Source organism: Quercus robur, chromosome 10, assembly GCF_932294415.1.
Source record: "Quercus robur chromosome 10, dhQueRobu3.1, whole genome shotgun sequence".
Taxonomy (NCBI): Eukaryota; Viridiplantae; Streptophyta; class Magnoliopsida; order Fagales; family Fagaceae; genus Quercus; species Quercus robur.
In genome coordinates, this window is record NC_065543.1 from 24,358,350 (window position 1) to 24,385,516 (window position 27,167).

General features: G+C 39.2%; 1 protein-coding gene across 1 annotated transcript; it reads right to left on the reverse strand.

Annotated features, from left to right (window-relative positions):
* Positions 1-450: 450 nt before the first annotated feature.
* On the reverse strand, positions 451-5,465 carry LOC126702843 (sm-like protein LSM8). Its single transcript, XM_050401698.1, has 6 exons — positions 5,318-5,465; positions 1,925-2,022; positions 1,428-1,468; positions 1,268-1,342; positions 886-938; positions 451-722 (listed from the first exon to the last, which is right to left on the reverse strand). The coding sequence occupies exons 2-6, from the start codon at positions 1,959-1,961 to the stop codon at positions 632-634; spliced, it is 297 nt and encodes a 98-aa protein (XP_050257655.1). The 5' UTR covers positions 1,962-2,022; positions 5,318-5,465; the 3' UTR covers positions 451-631.
* Between the last annotated feature and the right edge of the window lie 21,702 nt (positions 5,466-27,167).

Consider the following 27,167-nt stretch of genomic DNA (forward strand, 5'->3'; position numbering starts at 1 on the left):
GACACTAATTTTAAAAGCGTAAACCATTTTTGAAGAAAAAACAAACAAATGGATTTCATCCCCACTACGCTCACCCCCACCTTCTACCTTATGCCATCGTTACCACCTCTACACCACCTACAACATCCACTACCACTTGTTTGTCATTTTCAACCCGACCTGGTGCTACTGCTCGCCACCCACCACTGGCCACCATCTTTGCCACTTGCTGTCTACCACCACTTTCCTCCCCCTAACCACCACTGGAAAAATTTTAGGTAAACACTTGAAAAATATTTTTTGAATGACAACCAAACAAAAACCAAGTCATTTTCTTCAAAATGCACTTTTCACTAAAAATATTTTTCACAATCATTTTCCCCCAAAACAAATAGGGCCTTACCAATAAAACAAAAGCATTCCAAAGCATCCACAACATGGGCTTATCGCTAGATCATGTTAGAGAACTGATTGGGGCTTGGAAAATGATTCATTTGATTAGGAGAAATTGACATAAAGCTCTTTTTTATCAATATTACAAATATGCGCATATAGAATATTCAGAACGACCGAAAACTACCCTGCATGTTCTTTGTAGGTAATAATCACTCACATGGTCATGGTCATAACAACTTGCACCTTTCTTAGTCTTTTAATGGATAACAGGCTTGAGAGGTTGAGCCCTCAGTTTTGACAAATCAAGATGAGCATCAAGCTCCTCATCGAGCTCCCCAACTACGCTTCTACAAGATTCAAGGAATTTAGATTATAATATAGCATGTAGTTTTTTTTTTTTTTTTTTGGGAGGGGGGTAGGGGGGGGGGGGGGGGGGGGGGAAGGGAGGGGGTGTGGAATTCTTACTGAGGGAAAAAGAAAATGGATAAAAACAAAGTTCAAAGGTATTACATGTTGTCACCCCTGATTATGTACAAACCCAACACAAGCTGTTGAACACCTTCCTGCAAGTCAGAAGTGCGAAGTCAGGTTATGTTGAGAAAGAGAGAGAGAGAGGGGGGAGGGGGGGGGCAGTAAATGTGTAATTTGTTCCATTCAGTGAACTATATATAGAAATTCCAAATTCAGCAGAATACACTTAAAAAAAAAAGTCTACTGGAAAGAAGCTAATAAAGTTCTCCATCTGGTTGGCCAAATGTTGAGAAATCCAGTGGAAAAAAAAAATACTATATAAAATTTTTTAAATTCTGAAATTAACCTTCTCCAATTGACTCACGCACCATAGGAATAAAACAAACTGTAACTGAAGGCTTATCATAGTAAGGATACAAACCTTTGTGGAGTAGACACGCTCATGAGATTCATCAAGGATAATATTTGTAGCCTGGTCAAAGCCTTTTAAGACTCCCTAAATGAAAAACCAACTTTGTAAATACAATTAATACATCATTCATAAGATTTAGCAAGCATTGGACTAATATCATGTAACATACCACTATGTTCCGTCCATCATTTGTGATAACTGATATTGTTTCTGCACACAGGAAATAATTTTAAAATATAGTAAAGAAAATGAATAATAAATAAATGAAGCCCCAAACCATCTGGGCGAAAAGTGCAGGACAAAAAAACACTGAGAACTACCCAGGTCTACATCACTCTTTTCCAGTCTTACACAGGCACAGGCACGCGCGCACACACAAAGTTTACTAACCAGTTTTGAAAAGATTTTACCTCTTGCTTTTAAACACAACTAAAGGAGTAAAGTGGGATCCTATGAAGCTCCAAAATTAGAAGTTTAAGCAACATTTCTATTAGGCATACACTTCAAAAGCCAAGGTGCACCAAGTTACAAGTATGAAAAGCTTACAACTCAATACACTACACCTAGACTCATACCTTGACTAAAATTTGGTAAAACACCTTGTAGATTGTTATATATACATGAAACACAGAAGCAATAAAAAGGGTTTATCAGAAATTTGCTTACGATCTACAAGAGATTCAAGTCCAGGGCCACCTGACATTTTGAGGCTCCCAAAATCTATACGAGAGACTCCTCTACAAGATAGGTTATGAACCAATTTTCTGGAAAAAAGAGAGAAAAGATCGTAAGTTCCTCAATAGACAGTTTACATAAATTAATTAGAGCATATTATAAGCGCTATAAATGTCATGACCCAAACTATAATCCAAATTTGCAAGCATGAACAGCATGTTACTACTAAAGTTTTACTCGATATCAACACGAACTAAACTAAATTTGTACACAAAATACTATGCTCTTTATTTAATATCCAGAACATTAAAATTTCCCCAAAAGGTTTGATAACCATCAAATATAAAAAGGTTGTAGTCCGTGCACATGGCTCCCACTTCCTAACAAATACATACCAACTTTAGAGTTGAGCAAAACCATACCCCAAAAAAAAAAAAGGGTAAGAATGTCTAAACCAAACAAGCTCCTCAAGAACTCAACTAATGTTCCCACCGATTTCAATCAAATATAATTGGGAAGATATCATCCAGGTTCACACAAACTCAGAAATTTTAAAGGGAAAAGAAGACGAAGAAGAAGAAGATGAAGAAATGTATTTATGAAATAGATTCAATTAATTAGACACCAACAATAAAAAAGGAAAAAAAAATATAGTAATCCAAAGCCTTCTTCACACTGTCCATCAATGACTCAGCCTCAAATGATAACATCAATAATCCAGCCTTCCTCAGGCCGTCAATCATTCATAACTTCTTTGCTGGCAAGAGATGGGAAAAGAAAAATTCAAAGAAAACTTAATATGCCTTGATTTGAAATATATATATAAAATGATATTTGTAACATACCCAAGGTGGGGTAGGGGAGAATAAAACATGTCTCCACCCCATACCTGCCTCAAGTTTTAATATTAAGCCTTACCCTCTGCCCTGTCATCTGGCCAGGACGGGCAGAAATTACCATCACTAGCTAAAAAGCTCCATAAGGATTAAGTGACATGGGAATTTAATATGAACAAATGTATAATGAAGCATTTCATAGTTTGTGGATGTGCATACTAGAAAAATTTTTGGGATCTCAAACTCAGTAAACCTTGTTCATTTTTTTTTTTTTTTTGGTTAACGACACTACATTATATATATATAATCCATTCATCTAAATTTTCACAATATATCTCTCATGATTAAGATAACACAACCATTCATCAAATAATATTTCGGATAAGTTTGTAAAGATTTGTAATGCATCCAACTCTCCTCACAATGCCATCTACTCCTGGGTATCTCATAAAAAGATATCATCAACCCTTAAAGTTGGAATCTTCATCAATCATAGGGTGGTTGGCATCCACCACTGGTTGGATGTCACCAAACAAGGGATGTGGCAGCATCTCGCTACTTGGCGGCCAAAACAAAAATTTCCATGACAAGCTAATACTCTTTCCCCTACTAATTGAGGTTAGAGCATGCCATAAGACTCAACCATAAAACCTTCATCATACTTTGTCTCAAATTCATACTTTTCCCAAAAATTTGAATTTAACATACAAATCACAATATCCACTAAACTCTTTAAATATTATTTTCAGGAATTATGTAAGAATTCTTACATAACTAAAATAATATTCATCTATCAAAAGCGCATGAAAATGAATCAATTGAGACCTAGATCTCATTTCAATGAATAATAAGTTTTTAATAAATTCCTATAGCCTATTAAAAGCTCATATTACAAGCCCCTTAGCTGTAACTAAAAGAATTGAGAGCCCAAAATTGGAAGGGCTCAAACTTGGGCATTTACAATGCCTATCATATAAATCCCAGGTTATTACTAATAACTTTGTAACCAATAAAAACTCAAAACTTGAATATCAGAAGATAAAAATCTCTCTTAATTTAAGAAACTACTAATCCATCTAAAAAGTTTCCAACACATTTACATGCATCAAACAGTCACTGCTTGCTCCAAAGATTCACAAAACATTAAAAAAATTACATCATTCAAGGTTTATCAGACAATTACACAAATGGGGCAGCAACAGTAACAACCCTCTGCCTGCCAGATACCAAACAATAGGAACACGCCATAACCAAATTCATGCATGAAATTCAAATACCACATGGCACTCATGTAAAATTCTAGGTCAATCCAATTTACCAAAACCTGGAATTAATTCCACAAAGTTTTTCAGCCTTTTCAAGCTACTGCCAGGTTAAATTTCCTGCAGGTCAGGCTTCTTGAAGAATTCCTTTGACGACCTTAGAAGTCTCAAAATAAGTTGTAATTATATAGGGATGAATTCCCATAAATATACTAGTGGATAAAGTTTTCCTCCAAACTGGTTTGGAGGAATCTCCTCCAACCCATTACGTGGTGACTTATAAAACTACCCACATGTATTTTTACCAAGTCACATGACTCATTAAATAGTTCATGTGAGTAAAAGTATACACAGATAGCTTTACCAATAGCCATGTAGTGGGTTGATGGAAATTTCCTCCAAACCGGTTTGGAGGTAAACTTTTTCCTATACTATTTACAACTAAATAATTCAGCTCAAAGATCAGTTCTCAAGGATTTATTAAAAAACTCTAAAGCTAAAAAACTCAAATCTGCTCCCTGACAGATTTAGTTTTTGAGAGTTTAATAAATAATATACTCACAGACAGAAGTGTATTTTAACATGAAACTTGGTTCAAATTACAACTACACTTCCAAATGAATCTATACTTTTTACTATAATTTAAAATATATATGTATATATATTACAACACGTGTAGAAACTACCTGATGGACTGCGTTGTACACTAATATCCTAAATTATAGCCTATAGGAATAGGACAGAATTATCCTACTATAATTGTGAGTTCTATAGCACCTTAGCTAAACCAAAGCAAAATTGCTTACCATCTATTAGTAAAATCAACCTGAGTCCAATAATTTATATAGGAAACCAAGGCAATAACAGCTTGAACAAATAGCATGGAGTTGAAATATCAAAGCTTAATTTGTATAAGAAAATCGTGTAGTTGTTGTTTTTATTTGAATTGCAGAAATAGAAAATGTCGATTTATATAAAAATAATTATGGGTATGGGTAATGGGTAATGGGTAATGCGTTGAACTTGAAAGTTGAAAGTGTTAGGGAAAGGCTGATATTTTGTTCCACAAAGAACAAAAATGAAATACCTCTCTGTCTGTCACATTATATAAACCCTAGATATTCTCTCTCACACGCACAAATCATATTCATCTATATGAATGAATAAAATAAAAAGGTAAGCTTGAAATTGAAGAACCTAAATTTCAGAATCCAGAAAAATAAGGAAGAACAACACACAAAATGAAAAGACAGTGTGTCAATAAAGAAGAAGAAGAAGAAGCTCACTTCTGCTTTTGCGTGCGAGCAAAAAGCTACAGTAAATGCCCAGCGCCGAGTTTCCCCTCAGTCTCAACACTCTCTCTCTCTCTCCCTTTCGATTTTTGTTACAGCTAAAGCCTAAAGCTAACGGGCGAGAAGAAACCAATTCTGAATAATCTATATATATTAGCGGGCCAGGCCCAGGATAGAACGCATCATTGGGCTGGGTTCGGGTTTGTTTAGTTCAGCTACTCTTTCTTTTTCCTTTTTTTTCGATGGTTTCCTCCGATAAGTCAAAACTTAGAGTTAGTCATAAGGCAGCCAAAATTGGGAATTAAGCCTATTTTTCTAACTATATAGTTAGTAGGCATAGTTTCAAAAGTATATATTTTACTAACATTTTGAGTCTCAAAAACTCGATTTTGGGCTATAAATCGAGTCTCAAAGACTCGGTTTTCATGGTTTGATCATATCTGATGTGGCATTTTTTTCACGTGACGTCCACCTAGAAATCGAGTTTCTAAGACTCGATTTCTAAGCCAAAAAAAATTGAAGTCTAAGTCATGTAGAAACCATTCCCAGAAATACCAAAAAAAAAAAAAACAAATTTAAGAAATCCTAAAAACACAACAATCCCAACACAATGAAACGCATTCGCTATTTATTCAACAATAAAACAATTTTTCTGGATTTTTTTTTTTTATTTTGACTAAAAACTGAACTTGAAAACCCAAATCAGATCAAAGAGAGAAAGAATCCAAGGAGACCCAAATTAGATTGAAGAGAAAGAACCTAGAGACCCAAATCAGATAGGAGAAAGAGCTCACCTCAGAGAGAGATACTGATTCTACTCAGCTTTTTCAACCCACGACGATCTGAACCCGACCAACGGCTAGCCACGAGCACTGACGGCCATCCACGCTCGACCACACACGGCCCACGTCGAGCTGAAGCCACCCATGCCGACTTGAAACCCACCCACCCATGGTCCCACGCCGATCTAAGTCCACCCATTTTGATCTCGTTCTTCGACTGACTACAACCCATGTTTTTTTTTTTTTTTTTTTCTCTGATGAGAAGGTGTGTGCTTAAAACATTATACTTGTTTTGTAAAGGGTCTCTTATAAATCGAGTCTTAGAGATCGATTTCTAGGTGGACGCTATGTGGAAAAAATGCCATATCAGACGTGATTAGATCAAGAAAATCCAGTTTTTGAGACTCGATTTATAGCCCAAAATCGAGTCTTTGAGACTTGAGATGTTAGTAAAATATATACTTTTGAAACCATACCTACTAACTATATAGTTAGGAAAATGGGCTTAATTCCCAATTTTGGTTGTCATAAAGCACGTTTGTGGAGAGAGACGATGAGAGCAAATTTTGTTTGACGAAAGCCAAATTAAGACAAAGAATAAATGAGAGAGCAAATTTGATTCTATAACAGACAAATTAGGAGAGAGAAAAAATGACAATTGACACTCTTTTTCTTCTTCTTTTTTTCTTTTTTTTTTTTGGTAAAGACGATAGAAAGTGTATTATATCATAAAAAGTATACAACCCCATGCAAAATACCATGGGTGAGAGGGGCACCAACAACACTTTAATGCTGGGCCCATGAGCAACAAAAGAAACATTAAAAATAAGAGACAGACACAGCCATGTGAAAGGAAAAAAACAGGACATTCACGCTACTCTTTGTGCTTCCATAAAGCTTTGGTATTCCTCCAGTAAGCCTCTTGCTCCTTCCCAAATTATCTGTGGCTGAGGTTGGAACTGTTCAAAGTATACTTTATTCCTTGCATTCCATATAGCCCAAGCTATGACCGCCCATGTCTCTAGTTCTTGTTTGCTCAGTTTAGTTTGCATTTGCTTGAAGAGAAGAAAAAAGTCATTATCTCCATTACTGCATTTTTGGATTTTTCCCTTGATCAATGCCCAGACATTTCTTGCAAAGGGGCATGTCCATAATATATGAGTGGTAGTCTCGAGTTCTTGTTTGCACAGCTCACAAGTTTGTTCCACTCGCACTCGCCTACGATGTAGGTTGTCTCGGGTAGGCAAGCAATTAGAGCACGCTCGCCATATAAACGTTCATATCTTTGGTGGCACATTGAGGGACCAAATCACTTTCCATGTCCACGCATGAAGCCGAGCTGCTGAATGTTCTGCCTTGGGCTAGTTTTTCAAGCGAACCGCTACCTTGTAAGTTAACTGTACGAAGAATTTTTGTGCTCTATTTTCCATCCAACAAACAGAGTCATGAGAGTTAAGATTTTTTAATGGCAGTGACAGGATCTCATTTCGTGTTTGAGGGCTAAACATGGCATCTATTTTTCCTCGGTCCCATTGTCTTGAGTCTTGGTCGATTAGCTCACACACCTTTATATCTGGTGGTGCATCATTTAGTGGTACAGGGGTGTGAGACAACCAAGGATGCGTGAACACTCCAATACTGCGGTCATCCCCCACCTACCATCGTGAGCCCTCTCTGATGAGATCCCTTGCTGCTAGGAGACTACGCCAAACAAAGGAAGGATTATTCCCCAACTCAGCAAACATGAAGGAGAAATTTGGGAAATAATGAGCTTTGTAAACTCGGTAGAACAGAGAGTGGTTTTCATGTATTAACCTCTAGGCTTGCTTGGCCAGCATCGCTAGATTGAAAGCATGGAGGTCACGAAACCCCATCCCTCCTTCCTTCTTTGCCATGCACAATTTCCTCCAATTTACCCAATGTAGTTTCCTCTCTGCCTATGTTTATAAGATTTTGTTGAAAATGAAATTCTTATTCACGTAATGATTGATTACACAGCTATGCTTTTTATATACAAAAACAGAGCATCAGTTACAAACTTAACTGATTAACAAACTCTTAACTGATTAACTAACTCTCTTAACACAAACTAAAATTCACGTGCTCTCTCACGTGCAACACTAAAAGCCATATACAATAGAGCTAAACTACCTTCAGTTTATACACAGTGAATTATGCAAAACTACAAGTCGTTGCCTTCTTGTTCTAAGTCTGAATTCTGCTCTGAGTCTAACTGTTGTTGCTGCTGCATATTCCACTGCTGCTGCTGCTTCAATCTTTGACACTCCCCCTTAAGATGGACACCACTAGAATGAATATTTAGGATTCCCATCTTGCCAATTAAGATAGTAAACTGACTTAGATTCAAGGCTTTTGTCAATAAATCTGCCAATTGAGAATGACTCCTAATATTCATCAACCTTATAACTCCATCATGTACTTTGTTTTGCACAATATGACAGTCTATTTCAATATGTTTGGTGCGCTCATGAAACATAGGGTTAGACCTTATGTGGATTGCTGCCTCACTGTCACTGAATAACAAAGCAGCTTTGTCATGTTCTATATTTAGATCCTTCAACAAGTATAAAATCCAAGTCACTTCACACACAGCCACAGCCATTGATCTGTATTCAACCTTTGCAGTAGATCTAGAGACTGTATTTTGTTTCTTAGACTTCCAAGAGACCAATGAGTCACCTAGAAAAACACAGAAACCTGTAATGGACCTTCTAGAATCTGGGCAAGCTGCCCAATCTGCATCTGCAAAAGCTTTTATGTGCAGTGAAGTGTTTGATGGAAATAACAACCCTTGACCTGTCGTGCCTTTAATGTACTGAATGACTCTATATGCTGCCTTCAAATGAGGCTTTCTAGGCTTAGACATGTATTGACTTAACCTATGCACAGAGTAAGTAATGTCTGGCCTAGTGATTGTTAAGAACAGCAGTCTACCTATCAGCCTTCTATACATTCCAGCATCATGTAGTAACTCACCATCATCTTTGCTCAACTTCAAACTAGCTTCCATGGGAGTTCTAGCTGGTTTACAACCAAGCATTCCAACCTCATGAACAATTTCAAGAGCATATTTTCTTTGATACAAAGAAATGCCCTTTTGTGATCTTGCAACCTCCAAACCCAAAAAATACTTCAAACTACCCAAATCCTTTAGTTTGAAATGCTTGTCTAGATACACCTTAAGATCTTCCATAGCTTTAGGATCATTGCTATCATCAACATAAACTAGAAGAGCAATTAACAATCTACCATCCTTCTTAATGAATAAAGAGTAATTTGTTTTGGATTGAACAAAACCATGCTGCAATAAGGTGTTTGAAAACTTTGAAAACCATTGTCTTGAAGCTTGCTTAAGGCCATACAATGATTTATGCAACTTGCAAACCAATTCCCCTTTTGACTCCTTGGACTCCCCCTTGCTGTGCAAACCAGGAGGAAGAGACATGTAGACTTCTTCATGAAGATCACCATTTAGAAAAGCATTATTAACATCTAATTGGTGAAGACCCCATCCTTGCACAGTAGCCAATGCCAAAAACAGTTTGATAGTAACCATTTTAGCCACATGGGAGAAAGTCTCAGTGTAGTCCAAGCCCTTTTGTTGGGTATAACCCTTGGCAACCAGCGGTGCCTTGTACCTCTCTATGCTACCATCAGCCTTGTATTTAATTTTAAATACCCACTTACAGCCAACAACCCTCTTATTTGGTGGCAAAGGAACCACAGACCATGTATGATTTTGTTCCAATGCATCAAGTTCAGCTACCATAGCAGCTTCCCAATGAGGATCACCAACAGCTTGATGATAGAATTGAGGTTCCTTAAAGGCAGAAATGCTATTGCAGAAGTGAGAATAGCTAGGTGACAAATGTTGAGAAGAAACAAAATTAGAAATGGGATACCTAGTAGAAACTGCATTGCACTTGTAGGATTGGAGATATGGAGGAGGTTTAGACACTTTAGTAGACCTTCTAAGAGAGGGAATAGAAGCAGTAGGTAAGGCTGAAGGAATATGATCAGGTTGTAAAATAGCATCATCAACAATATTATTAGGTAAGTATATGGACAAATCCTCTGGAAGATCAAAAAAATGATCTTCAAGAATTTGAGAATCTGGACTAATAGTATGAGAATGGACCTTAGGATCATCAATAGGTAAAGGGGGGGCATCAGAAGTACAAATTTGAGATAAAGGATCAGAGGGAGAAGACAAAGTTGAAGATGGAATAGAGTGAAAAGGAAAAATTGACTCATGGAAAGTAACATCCCTCGAAACAAAAATCCTTTTAGAATGTAAATCAAGTAATTTGTAACCTTTAACAGCAAAAGGATAACCCAAGAAAACACATTTGATGGCTCTAGGATCAAATTTAGACCTGTTATGAGCCAATGTGGATGCAAAACAGAGACAACCAAACACCCTAAGAGAATGATAATCAAGGATTTTACCATAAAGCAACTTAAAAGGGGTTTTATGATAAAGAAGAGGGGATGGAAGCCTATTAATGAGATGCATTGCTGTGAGAATGCAGTCACCCCAATAGGCAATAGGAACATTAGACTGAATTCTCAAAGCCCTTGCAACACACAAAATATGTTGATGTTTCCTCTCTACAACAAAATTTTGTTGTGGAGTGGCAACACAACTATGTTGGTGTATGATACTATGACTCTTGAAAAAATCAGTCATTTGAAACTCAAGACCATTATCTGTTCTAAAAACCTTAATAGATTTATTGAACTGAGTTTTGATCATGAAATAAAAGGATTGTAAAAGAGGCCTAGTATCAGACTTGGACTTCATGAGATAAACCCAAGTTGACCTAGTACAATCATCAACAATAGTAAGGAAGTATTTGTGGCCATCAACAGTAGGAACTGAATATGGACCCCAAATATCACAGTGCACAATATCAAAAGGTAATTTTGAAATGTGATTAAGAAAAGGAAAAGGCAGTCTTTTGTGTTTTGCAAGTGGACAAATCTCACAATCTTTATTAAAAGTACAAACAACATCAGAAAGTACATTCTTTAAGGAAGAAAATTTAGCATCAAAGGGATGTCCTAATTTGAGATGCCATAAAGAAGAAGGTACAAAAATATTATTGATTACAGGAGATTGTGATTTATTTAAAAAAGACTTGAAAACAGAATTGAAGAGAGATTGAAAGGATGAACCGGAGTTGATTGGAGAGGTACAAGCATCTAAAGGGTTTTGCTGCAGCAAATACAACCCATCATGAACTTCACCCACACCAATCGTCCTCTAGCAAATAAGGTCCTGTATGAAACAAAGATTTGCTAAGAAAATAAGACAATAGGAAGAAGATTTTGTAATTTGACTGACTGACAAAAGGTTAAAGGAGAAAGAAGGGACACAAAGAACATTATGAAGAACTAAAGTAGCTGAAAGGGAAATAGAACCTATATGGGTTACCACAGCTGTTTCACAATTTGGAAGCTCAACATTAGTGCTAATGGTAGTAAAATTGGTAAACAAATGAACAGAATGCACAATGTGATCAGTTGCCCCAATATCAATAACCCAAGTATCTCCATTAAAAACTCTCCTATTCACTACTTGGGTAGAAAAAACAGAATGCCTCAAATTAATGCTTTCAAAAAGGGTCATACCTGACATATTGAGGACATTGTTAGACTGGGGAACACTTGCTTGGTGTGCTGCTTGAGATTCTGGATGAGTCTTGATCACATTACCAGCCATATGGACCTCCTTATTTCCCATGTTAAATTGAGCAGCTTGCATCTGATTGCCTAGGATAGCCAAGAACTGCTGACATTGCTCCTTAGTAAAAGGAAATTGATTAGCATCAATGACTGACTGATTGTTTTCTGCAAGATCTTCTTGAACACCCACTTGATTCACCATTGAACACCCACTTGATTCACCATTGAAGTCTTTCCTTTAGGCTTGAAACCAGGAGGGAATCCATGCAGTTTGAAGCACTTCTCCATAGTATGACCAAGTTTCCCACAATGATTACAGACAGGCCTATCCTTGCCCTTAGAATTCTTACCCCCAGAAAAAAAGAAGTAGCATTGGAACTTTTCACAGCAAGAGCAGTTGACTCAATGTAAGCATTAGAACTTCCCACACGCCTCTGCCTTTCTTCTTGAATCAACAAAGAGTAGGCTTTGTTAATGGATGGAAGTGGTTCCATTAACAAAATATGTCCTTTAATTTGAGAATATGAATCATTGAGTCCCATTAAAAATTGCATTACAGAATCTTGAAGATGAACATTCTCTATTCTTTGTGAAAGATTGCAAGTGCATTTTCCACAAGAACAAGTTAGGGTAGGCCTGAAATTCTTGAGTTGATTCCAATACAGCTTCAATTGAGTGAAATAAGCAGTGATTGAAGAATCACCTTGATTGATTGATGCAATATCCTTCTACAACTCAAAGACCCTAGGTCCATTACCTTGGGAATGTGTGTCTCTGAGATTATTCCAAATCTCCAATGCCGTGTCTCTATAAGTGATGCTTACTCTGATTTAAGGTGAAACAACTTTCATCAACCATGAACCAACCATGTTATCACAACGAATCCAAGCATCAACTGTCGCTGGTGTTTTGATCAATGGAGAAGATAAAGTGATTGTGCCATTAACGAACCCAAACTTATTTTTTGCAATCAAAGCCTTCTTCATAGATCAAACCCAAGCATGGTAATTTTCACCAATCAAGACCTCTGATACGAGCATAGCTCCAGGACTTTCAGCATGATGAAGATACAAAGGATTATGAATATACTCTACCAATGCTGGATCACGTTCAACCGAAGTAGAAGGAGAATCTGATGCAGAAGTTATGGACGCCATTGAAGCAACTCCAAGCTCTCAAGAATGAAACCCTAGAATTTGGGAATTTTTTAGAACGAGACTCTAGAACTTGAGAGAACCTAGCTCTGATACCATATAAGATTTTGTTGAAAATGAAATTCTTATTCACGTAATGATTGATTACATAGTTGTGCTCTTTATATACAAAAACAGAGCATCAGTTACTAACTTAACTGATTAACAAACTCTAAACTGATTAACTAACTCTCTTAACACAAACTAAAATTCACGTGCTCTCTTACGTGCAACACTAAAAGCCATATACAATAGAGCTAAACTACCTTCAGTTTATACACAGTGAATTATGCAAAACTACAAGTCATTGCCTTCTTGTTCTAAGTCTGACTTCTGCTCTGAGTATAACTGTTGTTGCTGTTGCATATTCCGCTGCTGCTGCTGCTTCAATCTTTGACAATGTTTGTCCCTACCAGTATTTGGCAAGCAAAGAATGTAAGGTTGAATTTATTCAACCATCTAATTGGCTTTATTCCGTGCCAAATTTGCTTGTAATTCAGCATTTAGTAACCCTGTATTTAGGTGGGATTGTTGTAAGGGTAGTGAGTGAGATAGTGTGAAGATTGCTCAAGAGTGTGCAAGAAAACAGAGTGTCGCAGCTGGGACTCGCGGGTGGACTCGCGGCTTCAACCCGCCAGAAGATGCACACGTGCCAAGCATGCTGGAAGATGAACAGTCATGCTAGCTGGAGCACTACAGGACAAAACAGGACAACTGGCCATACGGTTAACTCGCGACTGGATCTCGCGACTTGGTCAAGCCGCGAGGTCAAGCCGCGAGCCACCCCTGTTTTGGAAAAACCTGACGTTTCGCATTCCTCTTCACTCCAGTATAAATACCCTTTTAACCCACGATTGAAAGAGAGCTTCCAGAGAGAATTTTGAGAGAGAAACCCTAAAGAAAAACCAGATTGTTTCACCCACAATCTCTACCTTAGAGTCTCATCAAATTCCCTCACTCTCTTCCTCTCCATTGTCAAATCCTTGAGAGGCATTATACCAAACCTGGTTCTCACCATTATCATCTCTGTGAGACAGACGTTTGGAGTTCTGGGAAGCAGTTAGGAAGGAGCCAATATTCATTGGTTGATGCTACGGTGTAGTAGCGGAATCCGGAAAGCTAGAAAAGAAAAAGGTTCGGCGTAACCTCGTTGGAGCAAGAAGCTTGGAGGGCTTAGGTGCATTGGGTAGATTAGGCTTGGAGGGTCTATTGCTGTCCTTGTATCCCAACTGTATTTTCTAGTGGATTGATTACCGCTTGGAGGGCGGCGGAGAGGTTTTTCGCCGAGGTCTTCGGTTTCCTCTTCGATAACACATCTGGTGTTATCTCTGTGTTTGCATCTTCCTTCCTCTCTATCTCTGCCTTTACATTATCTGATGTGGTTTATTTTGTTGTGGCTTAGATAGTTGTTTAACCTATTCCATATTATAGCATATGTTAAGTTTCCGCACACTAATTGTTTAACATATTGCTTGTGTTGATTAAGTTGGTTTTTGGGGGTCTAAACGTTCAAAAGTGTTTTTGTACACGTTTTTGAACTTTCAATTGGTATTAGAGCGGGTACACAGCTGTTTGGTTTCATTACCATTGTGTGATCCTTGACTCCCTTTCTTTTTGAGATGGATAGGTCTCAATCCCTTAATGCACCTCCATATTTTGATGGAAGTAATTATGCGTTTTGGAAGGTTCGTATGAGAGCTTTTTTATGCTCTATTGATGAATCCATGTGGGATGCTGTTGAGATTGGTTGGGCCAAACCTGAGGCAGCCAAATCCACATGGGATAAGGCAGCACTTGCTGCATCTAATGCTAACAGTAAAGCACTAAATGCTATTTTCTGTGGTGTGTCTCCAGATGAATTTCACAGGATTTCTCACATTACCATTGCCAAAGATGCATGGGAGATTCTGGAAACAACTTATGAAGGCACGAAGAAAGTGAAAGATACCAAGTTACAGATGCTGACCACTCGGTTTGAGGAGCTCAAGATGAGTGAGGATGAGTCTTTCGACTCTTTCTATGGGAAGTTAAATGAAGTGGTAGTCAGTAAGTTTAACTTGGGGGAGAAGATGGAGGACTCAAAGATTGTAAGGAAGATCCTTCGATCATTGCCGGAAAGCTTCCGTGCCAAAGTGACAGCCATTGAAGAGAGCAAGGATCTTGACGACATCAAGGTACAGGAGCTGGTTGGTTCACTACAGACTTATGAGATGTCGCTGCCAAATCAACGGAAGGGTAAATCCCTTGCTCTAAAGACCACTAATGAGAAGGTGGAAGATCAAGGCTCATCGGGAGAAGATATGGTGGACAAAGATGTAGCCTATCTTGTTAAAAATTTCAGAAAGTTTTTGAAATTCAAAAACAATGGAAAATTTGATGATAAGAGAAAATTCCAAAATTCTGGAAGGGAGAAGAGGGATTTCAAAAGAAAAGATGGAAAAGAATCCCAATCCACACAAGGTGTCACTTGTTTTGAATGCAACGGGCATGGACACTTCAAGAAGGAATGTCCTAATTATTTGAAATCGAAAGGCAAGGTGTATGCCACGACATTGAGTGATTCAGACTCGTCCGATTCAGAATCTGAAGAGAGCTGTGATGGAGAAGGGAACTATTCAGCTTTCATGACTATTGCTCATGTTGAGTCTTCGGATGAGTTGAGTTTGCTTGTTCAAGACCTTGGAGAACATAGTGAGGATGACTCACTAGGAATTGTTGAAGAATCGGAAGCTAAAGAAGAAGAAAGCACAGCAACTCTTCAAGAAAATTACAATTCACTCTTGGAGAAGTCGGGTGAATACACAAGGGTGGCCAAGGCTGCTGTGAGAAAGATGAAGAAGGCTAAGGAGGACTACAAAAGTCTCCTAATCCGGTATAGGGAGGCCAAATGTGAGATTGAAACTTTGAATGGTGAGCTGTCCGAAGCTTACACTAAAGTGAGATTTCTTGAGAATGAGGTTGTGCAAACAAATGCAAAAATAGAGAGGGTCACCACCAAGAAGCTAGATGATGTTATATCATCTCAGAAGAGCTTTTCAGACAAATCCGGACTGGGATATACCGGAGGAAGTAGCTCAACTGGAAATGTCACTAAAGAAGTGAAGTTTGTGAAGGCCAAAGATCCAGTTGTAGCTGACCCTACTGGTGTGAAGCTTGAGGTGGAGGAGAAAAAGAATGTGGTGGACCAACGGATGCTGAATCATCGTAATCAGTCTGTGGGCAGGTCTGAATCTTGTGCCAAGTCACGTCCTCGACCACAAAGAGGTCCTAGAGGAATGTATGTGTGCCATTATTGCGGACTTCAAGGGCACACTCGACCAAATTGCCAAAAACTGAGAGCAAAGAACAGTGCAACTCCTCAAAGGTCAGGAGGACCAAGAATTGATAGGAGAACTTAGGCAAGTGATCAACCTAGAGAGCAAAATGGAGATCCCGGAATGATGAACGTGATGAAGATGATTGGTGCATTCACCAACTGCTTGGAAAGCTTCTCACGAAGGTTTGAAAGCCCTAACTCCCGTACCCAATCCTTTAAGGAAATCACCCCAAACGCAAGTGACGTGTGGGTGAAAAGGGGTACTCATGCATAAGCATTATAACATGTCCATGCATTAATACTTCCTATGCCTTGTGACTATGTTTGTTTGGTATGCTTGTTGTGTTTGTTCTTGGTTGTTTGTTTATTCTTCTTGTGAATATTTCTTAATTGTGTTTTATCAATCTTTTTGTTTCTTGAGTCAAAAATCCAAAAATTACATAAAAATTTGAAAATCAAAAAGCTTGATTGACTTTGTTGAGTTTTGTCTCAAAACTTGTTTTGCCTTGTACTTTTGTGCTAATGGCTTTGTGCATTTTCGAGCATTGCTTGTTTTCATGCACTCATATCACTATGGGAAAAATCTTGAAATCTATGTGATTGTTGTAAATAGATCTTCAAACTTGTCATGAATGATTAGTGAATGGTTATGTTGATCTTGAAACATGCATAGACTTGTGTCTATATATCTTCCCACTTTTTATTTTTTTTGCTAAAAAGAGCTCACCAAATGTAAATCTCCAAATGAAAAGAGATATTGAGCTGCAAAAGCCTGTCGCACATTCTAGTATTTGACTAGGAAAAAGGGTAAGCGACCTTATATTAAAAGTGAAATTTCATTCAAAAAGGGGCCAAAGGCCTGTTCTTCAAAGAGAAATGTTATATATCCCTCTCACAATGAGAGATGATTGCCTCAAAAGATCAAATGTTATGGCTGAAAGTGGAGTCAAATGAAAAGCTCCAAGTTATGTTATCAAGTTGTGTGGGAAGTCATATATTCATATTTCTATAATTGAGATTGGTCACATGATTTAGTGCTAATTGTGTATGCCATGGTTGAATTGATCATTGAAGCTTCACATTAGACAAAGGACTATCTCATTGTTGATATCCACACACAACACACAAGTTTATGTTCAATAAATGCCATATTCATTTGTGTGATTGTACTTGATAAAATGTGTTTTCACATGCTCAATCTTTGTTAATTCAAGCACAAAAAGATTTTTGAGTGTTTTAGGTGTTTTTGGAAAGTGTTTTGTTGGAAAAATCTGAAAATTTCAAAAATACAGTTTTGCCCTGTTTTGGCGGCTCAGTCGCGGGTATGTGAAGTCGCGAGCCTCAGTCGCATCTTTGCTGGTCATGTTTGGCGACTTGTTCGCGAGTGGAAGGTCCAGTCGCGAGGATCACTCAGAGATTTTCGCGGCTCAGCTCGCGACTCACTCGCGGGTAGACCTTCCAGTGGCGAAAAACACTTAGAAAAATTTTTCAAAATTTTGTTCTTGAGTGCTTTGGCGGCTTGATCTGGTGACTGAATGGCGACTTAAACCAGTCGCGAAAATCGCGTGTTTTGCAGAAACAGGAGCAGTTTTTTAAACTTTTTCAGTTTTTCCCTCGAATTTTTGTGACTGTTCATCTTCTCTCTAAACACTCTCCCTCCCAAACACTCCGTGCTCCCTTTTCCAATCTCTTGTGTTGCACTCTTGTAGCTCAAAATCGTCAAGTTACAGGTATGGGTTTTCTGTTTTACCCTCTTTTCTTCATGATTTTGTGCTTTTACCCTTGATTTTTCGCATTTGATTGTGTTTTTGAAATGGGTTTGTGTTTCGGTCTCTGCTCCTTGTTCTTGCTTAGCGTGTGGTTGCTGTTGCTATAGTTTGTGTTAAATTATTGTCATATGATTATTGACCTTCATCTTGTGCTTAGCTAAGTGTTTATTTGATTTCAATCTGATCTTTGAGCTGTTGAGTGATTTCTATTGGTTCGTTCTGAGGTTGTGAGTTTTACTGTGCTAGATTTGCATGTTCTAGTGTGTCTATCTGTGGGTAGCTTCTGTTGGGATCAATATATTGTTTGAGTGTCATATCATTTTTCCATTATCTGCCTCAATGTCATTTATCTGCCTTCAGGATAGTCTCACCATGTTGTTCATGTGTTTCCTATCCTAGGCTTGGTTTATCCATATGATTGAACTAAATAGCTTGCTGTTTAAGTTTTTTTTAAGTTCATTTGTTTGGTTGACATCTCTCTCTGTTTACTACATGGTCCTGACTGGTTCTGCACATATATTGCTATATGTTGTTGTGGCCTTTTCTGATTGTTCACAGATGGCTCCCTCACCTCAGAAGAAGAAATCTACTGCAAAGAAGGCTGACAAGAGATTAAAGATCGATTCTAGATTGTTTAGGTCTGTTCACCACTTTGAGAGATACAAGGATAACTTCTTGAATGCAGGAATCATTCAAGAGAGATTTGTGGATTTGGAGGACTTAAGGCAAACTTTTATTCCCAGTTGTTTTGAAGGAAGAGGATGGGAAAAGCTTTTGGGTGGTTTCCCTGTTGTGTGTGAACCCTTAATAAGGGAATTTTACTCAAATGCTGTGATAAAGGATAATGAATTGAGTTGCTGGGTGAGGGGTAAAGAATTTGTCTTGGATGCTCATGTCATAGATGATGCATTAGGGCTTGAAGGATTAGATGATGAAGAATTTATCAATTACAAGGATAGGAGTGTGTCTATTGAAACAATTCAACAAAGGATAGGTGGGCAGAGAGAAGGGAAATGTTTGAATACCACTGCCTTTCCAGTGGACATGAGGTGCCTTACCATAATCATGATGTTTAACCTCTATCCCATTAGGAAATTGACTACAATCAACTGTGCTAGAGCAGTCTTTCTGATGGATCTCAAGGAAAAGAACTTCATAGACATAAGTTCCCACATTTATGACACCATTGTGGATGAGACTAGAACAACCTCTAGGCCTAAATTGATCTTTCCAAGTTTGCTTATGAGGATTTTTAGGAGTAAAGGAGTTCCAATCCCTCAAGACATCAGTCCCATGTCTACACCCTCTGCAATCAACAAGCTTACCTGCAAAAGGATAAGTGTTAGGCTTCCAGGAGAAGAAGATGAAGGTGATGAAGGAGAGGCTGCTCCAATGGAGACTGAAGCAGAAGCAGCTGGACTTGCATCAACTTCAACACCTAGGAGAAGTGGCAAAAGACACAGAGCTTCAACCTCTGCAGACACACCTCCAGATGCTTTCCAGATCATTCTGGAAAGGCTTGATGGGATCAGGGCAGTCCAAACTGAGCACTCTGACAGGATGAGAGCCATGCAAGACCAGATTGATGTCTTGGCTGCTACACTTGACAGCTTCACAACTCAGCATGACAAGTGACCCTTTGGCCATTCCATGTCAAAAAGGGGGAGAAAGTTCATTGATGATTGAGAAGCAGAAAAGCAGCTCTTAAGGGGGAGTAATTAGTTGAGGGGGAGTAATGTGTTTATGATTTGGGTATTTTAGTGTTTTTATGGTTTTGATACACTGTGTTTTGGTGTATAACTGTTTCTAACTCTTTTCATATACTCTTGGTTTAAATTATAATATATGTTGATGATGTTATTCAGGTATTTGTTGGTTTGTACCCATATGCTTATGTAAGCTTTTAGGGTTATTGTTTTATGCATAATTTGTAGGCTTTATGGTATGTACCATGCTTAAGTGCAGCCTTTATGCTATGTTGAAATCAGTACTTTAATCTAAATGTTCTGCATTTTGGTTTATGTACTGTCACTCTTGTGCCCTTGTAGGATTGTTCCTAGATGCATATGCCTTGTGTGCTATGCATTGGTTGAGTGTTGAGCATACAAGTGTCTTGCCTTGTGCCTGTTAACTTGTATGTCTTTGTGTTCATTCCAAGTGTGAATGAGCACTGTGATCACTACCTTGTGGTGTTCACTTGGTTGATCAAGCCATGGTTTGTTTATTAACTCCATCTTTGCTTGATCTCATATTGCTTGTTTCATATGCATTTATAATTTTCTGCTTACAATGATCATGGTGTATTGTTGTGTTTCAGGAGTTTATGTTCATATGATTCAAGTGCTTCACAGCTTCTAGAGTTAGGTGTGAGTGAGTTTTGATCAACTGTTCCCAACTCACATGTTAAGTCTAGAGTCTGTTTTAGGGTTTTGTCACGGAATAGCCAAAGGGGGAGATTGTAAGGTTGAATTTATTCAACCATCTAATTGGCTTTATTCCGTGCCAAATTTGCTTGTAATTCAGCATTTAGTAACCCTGTATTTAGGTGGGATTGTTGTAAGGGTAGTGAGTGAGATAGTGTGAAGATTGCTCAAGAGTGTGCAAGAAAACAGAGTGTCGCGGCTGAGACTCGCGGGTGGACTCGCGGCTTCAACCCGCCAGAAGATGCACACGTGCCAAGCATGCTGGAAGATGAACAGTCATGCTAGCTGGAGCACTACAGGACAAAACAGGACAACTGGCCATACGGTTAACTCGCGACTGGATCTCGCGACTTGGTCAAGCCGCGAGGTCAAGCCGCGAGCCACCCCTGTTTTGGAAAAACCTGACGTTTCGCATTCCTCTTCACTCCAGTATAAATACCCTTTTAACCCACGATTGAAAGAGAGCTTCCAGAGAGAATTTTGAGAGAGAAACCCTAAAGAAAAACCAGATTGTTTCACCCACAATCTCTACCTTAGAGTCTCATCAAATTCTCTCACTCTCTTCCTCTCCATTGTCAAATCCTTGAGAGGCATTATACCAAACCTGGTTCTCACCATTATCATCTCTGTGAGACAGACGTTTGGAGTTCTGGGAAGCAGTTAGGAAGGAGCCAATATTCATTGGTTGATGCTACGGTGTAGTAGCGGAATCCGGAAAGCTAGAAAAGAAAAAGGTTCGGCGTAACATCGTTGGAGCAAGAAGCTTGGAGGGCTTAGGTGCATTGGGTAGATTAGGCTTGGAGGGTCTATTGCTATCCTTGTATCCCAACTGTATTTTCTAGTGGATTGATTACCGCTTGGAGGGCGGCGGAGAGGTTTTTCGCCGAGGTCTTTGGTTTCCTCTTCGATAACACATCTGGTGTTATCTCTGTGTTTGCATCTTCCTTCCTCTCTATCTCTGCCTTTACATTATCTGCTGTGGTTTATTTTGTTGTGGCTTAGATAGTTGTTTAACCTATTCCATATTATAGCATATGTTAAGTTTCCGCACACTAGTTGTTTAACATATTGCTTGTGTTGATTAAGTTGGTTTTTGGGGGTCTAAACGTTCAAAAGTGTTTTTGTACACGTTTTTGAACTTTCAAAGAATTTATGTGTGTTTGTCCCTACCAATATTTGGCAAGCAAAGAATTTATGCAAAGAATTTATGTGTGTTTGTCCCCACCAGTATTTGGCAAGCAAAGAATTTATGTTGTCACATATGGAGTTTGGCAGCTTGAATATACTCAGAGAGTATGTCGGTATTGCTTGTGCCTCTTAATCAATATCTCTCTCCCTGCCTTCAAAATAAATTTTTCCTTCCACCCCATTACCCTCTTTGTAATTTTTTCTTGAAGGTCTTTGAAGGTATTGACCTTGGATTTTCCTGTGGCCATAGGCAGTCCAAGATACCTTTCACATTCTGTCATTACCCTTGCTCCAAAAAGTTGTTTAAGCGAATCCTTGACCTCCTGTTTTGTGGTCTTTTGTTGGTTTATGGCTTGGCCTGATTCAGCTTCGTATTGCTCTAGCAATTGTAGAAGTCTTTGCCTTTTCTCCATAGTTGCTTAACAAAATAAGAGAATATCGTCAGCAAAAAGGAGGTGAGAAACCCAAACTCCATGTTGGCTTGATTTGATCCCTTTTAGCACTCCTGCCTCTCTTGCTTTCCTCAGTAGCGCTGATAGCCCTTCCGCACATAGCAAGAATAGGTATGGAGAGAAGGGATCTCCTTGCCTTATTCCTTGTGTAGGAGTGACAAAACCCTTTGGTTCACCATTGATTAAAATTGAGTAAGATGCCGTGGTTACTGTCTCCATTGCCAAGTGGACCCAATTAGGATCAAATCCCAATTTCACCATCATTCTTTGCAAGAATGCCCACTCAACCCGGTTGTAGGCTTTGCTGATGTCAAGATTTACAGCCATGTGCCCCTTTCTTCCCTTCCTTCTGTTTCGCAATCTGTGGAGTAGCTCATATGCTATAGTAGTATTGTTAGTGATTAATCGATTTGGGGCAAAGGCACTCTGAGCATCAGAAATCACATTAGGCAAGATAATCTTTAAGCGATTAGCAATAACCTTTGATATGATATGAGACACCACATTGGCTACACTAATAGGTCTAAAATCAGACGTGTTTTGGGGCATATTTCTTGGGGATTAAAACAATATGTGTATGGTTCATTTTTCTCAACATACGCCCTGAGTTTAAAACATATAACACTGCTACTGTAACATCATGCCCCACAATATGTCAAAATTTCTAAAAAAAGAATGGAGTCATACCATCAGGACCTAGTGATTTGGAAGGGTGCATTTGAAATAGGGCTATCTTGACTTCTTCAGAAGTGTATCATTGAAGGAGAGTGGCATTCATACCTGGAGTGACCAATCTGTCCATGAAGCCATCAACTCCCCAATTTTCTTCCACCATTGTTACTAAAAAGAATTGTGCTCACAACGTTATTAAAAATTACACTTGGCTACATGCAAAACAAAGGCACAAATGGAATTTGGTAATTAAAGTTTCTAATTAGGAGAGATGGGAGAGAATTTGGTGTTCAAAAATCAAATTAGGAGGGAGACAAGTAAAAAAAACAGAAAAAAAAAAATCAATTTTCCGTAATTACATTGCCAAATTAGGACAGAGGGTGAGAATTCAATGTTTAAAATATTGAATTAGGAGAGTAAAAGTAAACTATTTGGCTTTTACAAAGCCGAGAGAATTTGCCTTCAGCAATTGGTTTTGAAAATGCTCTTGTACTCACATGCAACATAGTGATGCATGCATGTAGAGAAATTTGTTTTCAATTTGCTCTTGCACTCAACATAGTACAAAATTGTAGAGATTCAATAATTCAGCCTATGAAAGAATCGACCTATTTAAATCTATCTTCAGTAATAGGCTGTGTGAAGAGATTTCTCCTCGTAACTGAAGCCCATCACACAATAAAAAAAAATGTGATAGAGATTCTCAAGCATGTAGTTTGTTAAGATTATAAAGTGTGAGAAAGACTGAATAGTCTGTATATTGATGTGTATAGAACAATGTACAATAGAGAGCCTTATATAGGCTAGATATGTGTGCAGTACAAGTAAAAAAGAGTAAACTACAAGTACAGTATACTGGGCTAAGCCCAATGGGCTAAACTAGTCTAAGCTATACACTAACATCCCCCCTCAAACTCGAGGTGGCAAAGAGGAAGCCAACTGGAGTTTGGATATAAGATCTCGAAGACGACTAGGCGGGTGAGTCTTGGTAAAGATATCAGCAGGCTGGTCAGCAGAGGAGATGGAGAATAACTTGAGATTTCCTTTCTTAAGATGTTGGCGAGTGATGTGGCAGTCGATCTCAATATGCTTAGTGCGTTCATGAAAGACATCATTATGAGCAATGTAGATAGCACTACGATTGTCACAATAAAGAAGAGTGGCAGTGGGCTGTGGAGCATCCATGTCAGCCAAGAGCCAGCGAAGCCAAACAAGCTCACAAGTGGTGTCGGCAAGGGCACGATACTCAGCCTCAGTACTGGAACGGGAAACCACATCCTGCTTCTTGCTGCTTCACGAGACCAGAGAAGTACCTAACAGGAAACAGAAACCTGTGATAGAGCATCGATCAGTCGGATCACCTACCCAGTCAGCATCTGAATAAGCATGAAGCTCGAGAGAAGATCGAGAGGAGTAATGCAGACCATGATAAAGTGTGCCTTTGACATATCAAAGAATCCGAAGAACAGCAGCATAGTGGACAGAACGAGGTGCATCCATGAACTTACTAACCATACCCACGGCATGTGAAATATCCGGACGAGTAACAGTGAGATAGATCAAACTGCCAACCAACTGACGATAGCGAGTAGCTTTGGATATAGGTTCACCGTCCAAGGGTGTGAGCTTTGCATTGTATTCCAAAGGAGTGGAAACAGTCTTGTTATCAGTGACACCGGCTTTGGAGAGAAGATCAGAAGCATATTTAGCCTGGGAAAGATAGTATCCATCAGAGGATGAGGTAACCTCAAGCCCAAGAAAATAGCTGAGAGTGCCCAGATCTTTCATCTCAAAATGCTGACTAAGGAAGTTCTGAAGAGAGCGGATACCTGCAGAATCATCTCCAGTAATAATCATATCATCAACATAAAGAAGAATAAGAGTGATACCAGCAGAGGATCGTCGAACAAAGAGAGCAGTGTCATGAGGACTCGAAGTGAAACCCTGCTGAGCAACAACTGAGCTAAACTTCTCAAACCAAGCTCGAGGAGCCTGCTCGAGGCCATAAAGAGCACGGCGAAGGCGGCAAACTTGATTGCCTGAGTGTGGATAGCCAGGGGGTGGTTGCATGTACACTTCTTCATGGAGGTCTCCATTGAGGAAAGCATTCTTCACATCCATTTGATAAAGAGGCCAACGGCGAACAGCAGCCACAGCAATGAGACATCTAACAGATGTAAGACGAGCAACATGAGCAAATGTTTCCTCATAGTCAATACCATACTCCTGAGTAAAGCCCTTGGCAACTAGGCGAGCCTTGTATCGTTCAACAGATCCATCAGCCTTGGTCTTGATCTTGTAAACCCACCTACAACCTACTACAGACTGACCAGGAGGCAAATCAACCATATCCCAAGTGTGATTCTTATGAAGGGCATCTAGTTCTTCATTCATAGCTTGCTGCCAAAGAGGGTCAGTATGAGCCTCACGATAGGTGTGAGGTTCATAGAGAGTGGCAAGAGCAAAAGAGCAATGATAATCAGTGAGATAAGGGGGAGGAATGCTTACTCGAGTGGAACGACGAAGTTCAGGACCAATAGGAGACTCAGGAGAGGGTAGTGCCACAGGATCCAAGACAGGCGGGTCATATGCCGGAGACAGAACCGGAGATGAGTCGTTTGGAGAGGCAGTCGATGCTGAAGAATCCTCCACAAGTTCAGGATAGAGAGGGAGGAAAAGATCAGTAAAAATGGGAGACTCTGAGGAAGAAGATGTAGGAAACTGCTGAAGACTCGTGAAAGGACGATGTTCCCAAAACTCAACATGACGGGAGACACGAAGGCGATGAGAAATGGGATCATAGCAGCGAAACCCTTTTTGAGACACACCATAACCAAGGAAACAACAGAGACGAGTACGAGGTTGGAGCTTTGTTCGTTCATGAGCAGGAAGAGAGACAAAACAAGCACAACCAAAAACCCGAAGAGAGGAGTAGTCAGGAGTTTGACCATAGAGAAGCTCAAATGGTGATTTGTTGTGTGTAGTTGGTGAAGGAATACGATTAATGGTGTGCACAGCAGTGAGTGCGGCCTCACCCCAAAAGCGCTCAGGAAGAGAGGCAGAAATGAGAAGGGTGCGGACAACATCAAGAATGTGACGATGTTTTCGTTCTGCACGACCATTTTGTTGAGAGGTGTAAGGACAAGACCGCTGAGGAAGAGTACCATGTCTGTCTAAAAAGGATAGGAAAGATTTATCATTATATTCTTGAGCATTATCTGATCGAAAGACTTTAATGGTACGATTGAACTGTGTTTCAATCATTTTATGAAATGTTTGGTAAATAGACACAAGTTCAGACTTATGGTGAAGTAGATAAATCCAAGTATACCGAGAAAAATCATCCACAAATATGACAAAATATTTAGATCCCCCCTCAGTGGGAACAGGTGCAGGACCCCAAATATCAGAATGTATAAGATCAAAAGGGGCAAAAGAAAAGGAGTCACTTTTATTAAAGGGCAATTTTGTTTGTTTGCCAAAATGATAGGAAGTACAATCAAATTTTTGAAACTGAACTGAACCTAAATGACCTTGAGAAGCTAATAATTGAAGACGAGATAAGGATGGATGACCAAGACGAGCATGCCATAGATCAGGTGAGGAGGTGGCAGTGGTAGCAGCTGCAGAAACAACTTGTGAAGGAATCTTCAAGTCATGAACCTCAAACATGCGACCAACCTTACGGCCTGTCCCAAGCACTTGACCCGTCCGGGGATCCTGCACATCCACACCATGATTAGTAAATAGAAGATCTACGCCTAATTCGCAAAGTTGACCAACAGAAAGCAAATTGAGGGATAACTTTGGAATATGAAAAGTGTCACTAAGGGATAAACAAGGAGAAGAGATTGTTCCTTTATGACTAACAGGCATAGGAGTTCCATTAGCAGTGTAAATGGTGATCGGATGTTCTAAGGGTGCCTTATCAGAAAATTGGGATTCATCAGGAGTCATATGGTTACAACATGCAGTATCAAAAAACCAAGGTTGTTTACCTGAGGTGACAGAGAGGGCAGTGGAAGTGCGGGATAAAACCTGTTGAACAACTGCCTCAATATCAGCCGTAGTAAGTGAGGAAGCCAAAGATGGACCTGTAGGAACCGATGGATCTGAAGGACATACAGCAGCTGCCTGAGGAAGAGAAGCTTTATTCTGCTCTTGCACAAATTTCTGTAGCTTACGACAAACAGAGATGTCATGGCCTTTGGCACGGCAAAACTTGCAGTGAATACCTTTGGAAGACTGAGAGGTGGGACGCCCGAAGTTTATTCGCGGAGGAGCAGTTAATGCAACAATGGGAGGCTGTGGTGAGGGTGTAGCCAATACATGATCATATG

Coding starts and splice junctions, on each gene's coding strand:
- LOC126702843 (XM_050401698.1), bottom strand. CDS start 1,961: ATGTCAGGTGGCCCTGGACTTGAATCTCTTGTAGATC. Junction 1,343..1,427: donor ATGATGGACGGAACATAGTG/GTATGTTACATG, acceptor TTTTTCATTTAG/GGAGTCTTAAAAGGCTTTGA. Junction 723..885: donor ATAATCAGGGGTGACAACAT/GTAATACCTTTG, acceptor TGAATCTTGTAG/AAGCGTAGTTGGGGAGCTCG.